This window comes from Brassica oleracea, chromosome C1, assembly GCF_000695525.1.
Source record: "Brassica oleracea var. oleracea cultivar TO1000 chromosome C1, BOL, whole genome shotgun sequence".
Classification (NCBI taxonomy): domain Eukaryota; kingdom Viridiplantae; phylum Streptophyta; class Magnoliopsida; order Brassicales; family Brassicaceae; genus Brassica; species Brassica oleracea.
In genome coordinates, this window is record NC_027748.1 from 8835601 (window position 1) to 8845096 (window position 9496).

At 31.4% G+C, this 9496-nt stretch overlaps 1 protein-coding gene across 1 annotated transcript; it reads right to left on the reverse strand.

The window, feature by feature from the left end:
• Positions 1-6221: 6221 nt before the first annotated feature.
• Positions 6222-7728, reverse strand: LOC106292522 (transcription factor MYB39). Its single transcript, XM_013728128.1, has 3 exons — positions 7493-7728; positions 7263-7392; positions 6222-7167 (listed from the first exon to the last, which is right to left on the reverse strand). The coding sequence occupies exons 1-3, from the start codon at positions 7623-7625 to the stop codon at positions 6372-6374; spliced, it is 1059 nt and encodes a 352-aa protein (XP_013583582.1). The 5' UTR covers positions 7626-7728; the 3' UTR covers positions 6222-6371.
• Positions 7729-9496: the final 1768 nt, after the last annotated feature.

Consider the following 9496-nt stretch of genomic DNA (forward strand, 5'->3'; position numbering starts at 1 on the left):
AAATATTTTATAAATGATTTTAAACATTTTTAAATGATTTATAATGTCAGTTTTAGTTTTTGGAAATTTAAAGTATTTATGAAAATGGTTATCTTTTAAAGATAAATTTAAATAATGATATCAAATTTGGGGTAAAAGCTAAAATTAAAATTCTCTCGGAAATCATAACATACATTTGTTTCTCTAAAAATTCTAAAAAATGATGTTCATGTCTAATTGCAGCTTCTAATGTTTATTCCTTCTATATATTTAAATTTATTTTTTCAAAATAAATTTTGGTTCATGCACTATTATGCGTTGTATTTAATTAGAAAACAATTTATCCATAATTGTGTTTCAATTTACATAAGTCCAACGCCAAATAAGACTTATTTACTATAATGTTATCAAAATTATATTAGAACAAATTTACAAAAACAACATCTACGCATTCTAAGAAAAGTTTTTTTTTTTGTTTACCCCAGAAGGCGTAGGTTCACCGGCCAATTATAGCATGTCATATCATGTTTAATTTTTTCAGAAAAAGCAAAATAACAAAAATTTGCTAAGTTGTATTGTGATTTTTAAAATAAAAATAAATTAAAAAAATAGTACTAGCTGCAAAAAATGAGTTTTTTAAAAAACATTATTAATGCTGTCAATAAAATTACACTAAATCCTAAAGTCTAACCATTAAACCCTAAACCATTGGGTAAATCCTAAACTCTAAATCATAAACACTAAACAATAAATCCTAAACACTAAATCCTAAACGCCGTCATTAAAACTCTAAATCTTAGCCCTAAACCCTGGGGTTTAGGATTTACCCTATAGTTTAGGGTTTACCCAAGGGTTTAGAGTTTACCCAAAGATTTAGGGTTTACCCAAAGATTAAGGGTTTACCCAAGGGTTTAGAATTTACCCAAAAATTTAAGGTTTAGTTTTTAGGGTTTAATGTTTAGGATTTAGGGTTTATTATTTTGATGACTGCGTTAACAATGGTTTTAAAAAAATTTGTACTATTTTTTTATTTTATTTGTACTATTTTTTTATTTTAAAAACATAATATAATTTGGCGAATTCTTATTATTTTGTTTCTTTTTTTTCAACTAATGAATATGAGCTTGCAGACTTTTATTGGTCGGTGAATAAATAATTTTTCTAAGAAATATCAAAGTACGGATCAATAATTTTTCTATATTTAAATTATTGGTCACTAATAATAGTATTATTACATCACTTCTGATAAATATTAATATTATTTTATAATTTAATATTTTTACGATTTAATAATGCATAGACAAATTTTAAACGGTTTCAGTTCTAAAACGGTTATCAATCATTGATTTTATAAAATTTACGTAAAACAATAATAATAAATGCAGGTGCATTATTGAACAAATGTTTTTGTTTTGATGTGTTTTACTTATATGAAATTTTGATCCATAAAATGTTTCAAATCTTATACAGAAGTAAAGTTTGTCAAACATAATAAAAGAAAAGTAATTCAAACTCTCTTCCTAATTTTACTATGAAAGTCAGGTTTCTCTTTTTCATTTCATGTAATAGGAACTTATTTGAGATTAATATAAATAAAATTTTAAAATGAGAAATAGAATTTTAAAACTGAATTGCCTCATTTATACAAAAGATTTTCTATGAAAGTAAAAATAGTAAGTTGCAATTGATCAAATAAACACAATTAATCTTAAATTAAGATGATATTTTATATGATAAAATGTGAAAAAAAATAAAATTATATTATCCGCGCGTAGCGCGGAAAAATAATCTAGTACTAGTAATAATTTACTCCCTCCATTTCATAATAGGTGATGTTTTAAAGAGTTATTGATGTTTCAAAATATATGATGTTTGATATTTTTTTAATTAGTTTAAAGTTCATTAAAAACTGTGTGACTAATAATGTTTTATAGTATTTTTTATGATTGGCTAGATTAGATTTATTTTATATTTTTAGTATTATTTTTTAGGAAAATATGTATGTTTTAATTCTTGTGTATTTATCCAAAAAAGAGTGAGCATTTAACAACAAACTGTAATTCGTTAACAAGTTCCACTATCACGACTTCGAGCCCCGGAAACAACGGATTTAACATCTCTTCCGTTGGGGCGCTGGACCTCATACGAAAAGATAGTTGGGAATGTGGCTGTCCAGATACCAGAGTTACCAATCCATTAATCAAAAGCAGTTTAATACAAAGACGAGGAGAGACGTGGACCGTTTTTTGCCAAGCATCAGCCAACAGCTTCCGCTACATTACACATATATTTTCATCTTTAATAACTAGAAGATCACACAAGTTAAAACTCATGCTGGAATCTACAATCACGCTGTCAGTTCACATTGTAAAATGAAAAAGATAGACGTGTACTGTAGGCTGTAGCGGAAGTTAAACTTGGTCTAAATCATCACAATAATTCACCACTATCAAAACCGGATCCAAAAATTATGAGACTAATAAAAAATTAGATTAGTTTTAATCGTTTTTAAAATTTTAAGAAAATCATGCAATTTATATATAATAATTTTTAACATTTGAGGATCAAAACGATTTTTTTATCCGGTTGTATACACCATTATTTGTTAGTTCCTATAATAGTTACAATGCAATATATAGTTTTAACAAACTCAAAGTCACGTTGCTTCAAATCAACTAATCGTATGAAAATATAGTAGTGCCACGCTTGCCAAAGACACATATTTAGTTTAGTGCTTATCTTAACTTTTGAAATTGACTTTATCCGGATATGATTTTTTCCCTATGGACGGCTGAGACTTTGTGTCCATGAGTGACTAAATTGGTCTATAAACTTTTACAATAGAAAAAAAATTGAATTATTGTTTTCCTTTATAAAGGTTTTGAATTCGAGCTTTTGTTGTTTTATTGCTTTTCTTATAAGAGCACCATTTTCAAAAATTTTGTTAATACTATTGCTACCATGATTGGATAATGCTACGTTTTATTTGACTTTAAAGATATATCCATGTTCAGGAGTCGATTACAGAAGAAGACAAGCATTTGTCTCGCAGTTCTCAAACCGGTTCACAAACGTATGTGTTAGCAGTTCTTACACATATTGATAGGTTTTCAAATATATTCATATGCTTCCATGTTATAAGCAAACTAGTACTAATTAATAATAAATATATAGCTTGATTTCAATTTAATTATAGCTTTGGGTGAAGGCTAAATTAAGTATTCTTGATTTTTATTAAAATCATTAATTTAAAAGTTGTACGATGTCATTGTTTATTGATACAATATGTCTTCCAAACTGTTGCACAAAAAAATTGTCTTCCAATTTTTTTTAAGTTTTATATATCAGCATTGTCACTCTCTAGCTAGTAAATGGTCTGTAAAATTTCATTGTTTAACTATAATGACTCATTTTCTTTGTTTCATTTACTATAAATTCTTTTTTTTTTCTTTGTATGATTAGTGTGGAAAAAGTGGACTACTCGTATTGATGTATGAATGACGTATGGATTACGTGGTCATCGACCATTAGAATGACATGTGATTATAGAAGCTTCTGGTCGTACGGACGACAATAATGAACTATCAAAGTCCAGTAAGTCCACTTTGTGGTGACAATTAATAGTTTAATTGTTCGCACTTAATACATAGATAGCTTTGGGAAAATTCTTTGACTAGTGAATCGTGTAATGAAATATCACAAATTGGACCATATGGATGATATTTATCACAGATTTCAAGCCCGACTTATATCTTGATTAGATTAAAACTGGCCGGTACGTATAATCTACAATGACCGAAAGTTTCAAATTGTTAATTACCATTTAGTGAAGAAATATTGGTGAATATACCAAAAAGAAATATTGAGAAAATTATTTGTCTATTTTAGATACATGGATATATAAATATAAGTAATTAGTATATTATTGACCAAACCAGAATGGTCATATATAGGAAACGTACTAGGTATACATTCTAACCAAATTATTGTACTTAATTTGGTTTTTGTGTGTTTGTCGTGGTTTGCCATCGATTTCAACTATTTTTTTCATTTGTTTTAATAATAATTGGGTACTAATATTTTTGCATTAGTGATTTAATACGAAACATATAACTTTCACTAAAAACATAATTGATAACTTGAGTGTTTATTTTTTGCGCAAAGGCTTTCGAATAACTTGAGTGTTGCTCCAAGTCTCCAATTATCTTAGAAAACTTGGTAGAAATAATTAGATATTGAATTTAGGAGGATATTAATTTACGTTAACTCTTAAAACCTCCAAATTTGACCACAAGATTTGGTTTCATGATCAAGTGGCTACATATAAACACAACACGAATTGTATACGAGAAAAACACGTTTTGTTGTTTTGTCATGGGTATGGAGACACACACAGACGAAAACAAACGGGAGCATGTAAAACAAAGTTCACCTTTTCGCTGTGGGTCTGATATTCATTTTGGCAACCGCCCAAATGTGTGTACAAATTATTGGTAAGGCGTAACTTCCGCCACCCGGGTTCGATTCGCGCTGGAAAGGACTATTTACATTGCTTGGGTTCCCGGCAAAGAGGTGAAAAAATTATTGGTAAGCTTTATCTGATTCTTCAGTCAATAGATTACATTTTGTTTAAATTTGAACCTTTTACGACGAGCGTGTCTTTTTTGTTGCGTTTTAAATATTTTGCAGACAACTAATAAAAGTTTTTTAATATCGGGTTTATATAACAAATCTACTCTTTGTGTTTGTCTCATAAAAGCTTTATATGTCCTTAACATGTAACTTTTAGATCAATTAGGCAAAACTTTAGCGCACAGAAGAAAAAAAAACATAAGAGTTTATCTTGCCCTTCCGGTCTTTTAGCCATGGTTTTTAATTTATGATTTGATATTTTTTTGTTTTTTTACGCTTTTCGGCTGAGAGACAATTTTTGTATCTTTTATTTAAGAGACGGTTCTTAGTTTTTCTTAGTTAAAATCTAAGAAAAACTATCTCCTAGTTGAAGGTAAAAACTCCAGTTAATTATGGTCTAAGAAAACCTTTACTGTTTATAGAAGGATTGAACCGCCAAAAAAAAGTCATCGTCTAATAAATAGTTGACAGAGGTAAATGTACACCTTTTTGGATGGTCCATTGAAAAACAATACATCTAAGCTGTCAAAGTCACAACATTTATCCAATTACAAGTATTATGCTATTATAAACAAAAAAATTATTTTTATTTTGAGGAAAAAAATACAAAAATGGTTAACTGTTAATAATCCAGCAGTCAAAAAATAACAGCTCATCCAAAAATAGCGGGACCCACGGATCATTATTGAGTTCCACGTGTTGTCTATCTTATGTTTGATACCTACGCGTGTAAAGCGTACAAAATAAAACTACGCCGTGATTTCAATAATAAGGAGGCTTTCTTTTCTTTTTCGTGGTTGCTTTTCGCCTTAATTACATGCAAAGCCATCGACACTGCTTGACATGTGTCTTCAGTCCATTAGATACTCCCATATAAAGATAAAGGACTGGGACACCTTTCCGCACGTGAACTGCACACGCCGGGGCGCGACTCCCGCCGGTTCCGGGATTAAGGAAGGAAGTAAAATATCACTCGGTTTTTGTAAGATTTTTGAGCATGAAAGCTCCACTCCAACTCTCTGTTAAGAGTTGGAACAAGTCCAGTGGATCGCTGGAATAAAAGAATATTTAATAAATTAACTTTTAGGTACACTATATAAACTCAAATTTTACATGTTTTTTTTGTCGGCCTCAAATTTTACATGTTATGTATGTCTTTATTTGTTTGATAAAAAAAAATGTCTTTATTTATAAAATTTTACTACCAGCCTGTAACTCGTAATCTTGTTTCCGTAGAGATGATGATATAATGCCAATACAATTATTGTTAATTAATTAAATATCTTGCTGGGAATGCATGTTGTGGATCTTATGAATTAAAAAGAAAAATGAAAAAGTATCTAGGTTGAATGGTGGTGAATCATTTGGACTATAATGCTTTGGCTCATACGTTTCCATTAATACCTTTTGGGAAACATGACATAAGTCAATGATGTAATTATTAAAATATTTATATCAGAGGAAATTTTAGCACCTCATATCAATCATGCATATCATTGAGTCAAAATAATACGGGCAGGAGACTATGCTTATGTAGAAGTAAAGCCGGCCAAATATAACATTTAAATAAATAGTAGATATCAATAATGGAAACTAAAAATGGTCTTACGTACTATTAACTCTAAAACACAATTAAACAAAAGAACGTGAACAAACTGTATTTTACATTACATGTAAACCAATTCAAATAGAAAAACAAAGCCTTAAAATTACAAGTAAAATAAACTATTCCAATAAACTTTTATTTTGTTTCTTATAAATCATATGAGAAAATCATTAACGTCTAAGAAATCGGAAATATCAAACTTTACGAGATTACTGCAATAGCTTTCCATTTCATCCTCAGTGTTGCAACTGCTACTATTGATGTAAGTCGTGGAACTGGAGTTTAATGTTGTCGGGCTCGAGGATGGCGTGTTCAAGACCGAATTAGCAAAGCTAAAGCTCTGGTCCGAATAAGAAGGATCTAATACAAAACTAGAGTTCGCAAAGTTGTTGAACGATGGAATATTGCAATCTTGGACTGATGTATTCGAGGTTGAAGCGAGAGCTTGTTCTCCGAAACCATTGAACTGATGACCCATGTCGTTGAACTGAGCTTCATTGGGGAATGGCGGCATGCAAGGTTGGTAATCTTGATGGCCGGTTTGGTACTGATTTACTTCGGCTTGGTTAACATCTTGATGATAAACTGAGTGGTGCTCGTGGGTATTTGTGTCATGATCCACCACGAAGTTTTGGTTTTGGTTGTGGTTTTGGGTTTGGTTTTGAGAAAAGAGAGAGGTAGCGAGTTTGAGAATCTCCGGGTTAACCAAAGGATGTTGTTGCTGTTGACGATGAGCATCCATCATGAGTCTTGACATGTTGACATGATGTGAAGAGGAATTGTACAGAGATGATACCAAGATGGATGAGATATCAAGGAGATCAAGTCTGGGACTGTGAGTCACTGGATCGATGCCCATTCTAAGCAACTTCTTTCTAATATGTGTGTTCCAAAAGTTTTTGATCTCGTTATCTGTTCTTCCAGGCAAACGTGCCGCAATAGCAGACCATCTATAAGAATTTATTAAAAACAAAACACATAAGAATTTTTGGACTAATTCAATATTAAGAAAATATTGTATAGACAAAAGTAAAATTAAGCTCACTTGTTTCCTAAAAAGCTATGAAGATGAATAATAGTTTCTTCTTCTTCCAAGGAGAATCGCCCTCGCTTTATATCTGGTCGGAGATAATTAGTCCACCTTAGCCGACAACTCTTGCCACATCTTTGCAAACCTGATAATTAAGAGAAAAATATACAAAATTTAAATATCAAAACTTTTTAGAAAACATCATTACTAAAAGCATGGTTTAAAATGCTAAATAAGAGACAAACCAGCATTTTTGGGGAGGGTTCTCCAGTTACCATATCCATGTTGCTGGATATAGTCAACAAGCTTCTGGTCTTCCTCAGACGTCCATGGCCCTTTCTTGAGGCCAGTCTTCTCGCAGCAAGGTGATCTTCCCATTTGAGTTTTGTCGATGATTAATAATTAATCTCAAATAATTGGTTAGTTGGCTTTATCAATAATGAGCTAATGAGAGAGTTTTAAGGAAAGTAATGGAGAAGAGAGAAACAAAAGGCCGTAGGGTCCGTAATGGAAAGTACCAAGTATATATAGGGATTGAAGAAGAGGGGAAGTCAATATGGTTCGGTGCCGTCCTCTGTTTCCCAATTGGTATACGTGTCCCTTTTATTAAAAATAAAAATAGAAATCGAATAAATTATGAGTTTATACTTTATACGATGCTTTTATCTATTTATTATGTCTTTTCTTTCTTTCTTTTTTACTTTTATTGGCTTCGTAATATTTTTTAGTTGGAGTGTCTTATAGTCAATATTGCGTATGGTGTTTTACGAAGTTTATTTGGAAACTGCATGCATAGATGCAGAGATAAACCATATAGGCACATACATTACAATAATGTTTTACGTACATACAGTTAAAAGGGAAAAGTCCGTTTTGTTCCGTTTTAAATTTAGAGTCTCGTGTTATAAAATTAAATAAATGGAAAAGTATATCTTTATTCCTAACATAGAGGTTTCTTATATATGAGATTACACCGTCATAGATAAATAGAAAGATTACAAATCATAATCTCTTGGTTATGAGCCATCCACAATCTGATTCATAACACTCCCTCTTGGATGCCATAACCATTTAGAGCTTGTAATGTGCTTTAATGTTGTCTCATTAAAACCTTACCAGGAAAACCCAATCGGGACAAAACCATGATGAAGGAAAAAGAGTACAACACACATTACTCCCCCTGATTTAGACATTACTGAAGATCCCTTGGACCTCTCCAATTTTCTGCAATCTGTGGGTGATGAAGATCTTGGACAGAATATGCTTCGTCCTCGAACATGATAGTTAGTTTTTCTTTACCATCGGCCATGCCACAATCTGATCGAACATATTGAGTCATCGACCTCAAATACACACACACGAAATCTTGGATGATGTTGCTGTGATATGCGTGTACCACCATGTGTAAAACATAACATGTCTGAAAACAAATTAACAAAAACAAATAACCCCTCTTTGGACTGGTTAGTATAAAATAAACTAAAACCAAAGGCTTCTTCATCGTCCTTCTTATGGACCAAACAGATCAGTATCTAAAACAAAACTTCTGCATCGTCCATCTCAAGACTAAATGGACTTCTTTATCGTCCACCTTTGGACTGAATGGATCGGTATCCAAAACAAGTGATTTCACGCCCATGTACTAGATAATGGGTGAGACTGGTCCATATTAAATCTCTTGAGTACCCTTTTCTGTATATACTATTTGATGCACAAGGATTTCATTATTAATGTACTCAAGCTGTAATCCCAAACAAAACTTTGTTTTCCAAGATCTTTCATCTCAAACTCTTTCTTGAGATATTCAACTGTTTGGGAAATTGTATCCAGAGGTTCCTAGGATATTCAGATCATTTACTTTGATGATTATCAATATTGTTCTCGAGAACTTGCTATTCTTTCAGCTCAATACCCTCTAGTACTTTCATTATCCAGTGGACCATATAAATATGCAGTCACTACATCAATTTGCTGCAAGTCTAATTTTCTCTCTTATATAGCCAGACTTATGAGAAATCTAAAAGTAGTTGCATCCACCACATGGGAGTATGTCTCCTCATAATCTATTACTGGTCTTTGTGAGAATCCTTGTGCAACATCAGCTTTATATCTCACGATTTCTATCCACTGTTTTTAACATCATATGTCGTCTTAATCATATGGCCAAATATGTCTTTCTTCTTTAAACTATTTAACCTCATGTTTCCATTCAATCCAATTTGTTCTACGAGTGCGCACTCTTATATTGA

What these genes read in the sequence shown, in the direction of transcription:
- LOC106292522 (XM_013728128.1), bottom strand. Translation starts at nt 7,625, where the DNA reads ATGGGAAGATCACCTTGCTGCGAGAAGACTGGCCTCAAGAAAGGGCCA. An exon ending in AACCCTCCCCAAAAATGCTG is followed by an intron (nt 7,393 to 7,492) that starts GTTTGTCTCTTA and finishes CTTAATTATCAG; the next exon opens with GTTTGCAAAGATGTGGCAAG. An exon ending in CATAGCTTTTTAGGAAACAA is followed by an intron (nt 7,168 to 7,262) that starts GTGAGCTTAATT and finishes AAATTCTTATAG; the next exon opens with ATGGTCTGCTATTGCGGCAC.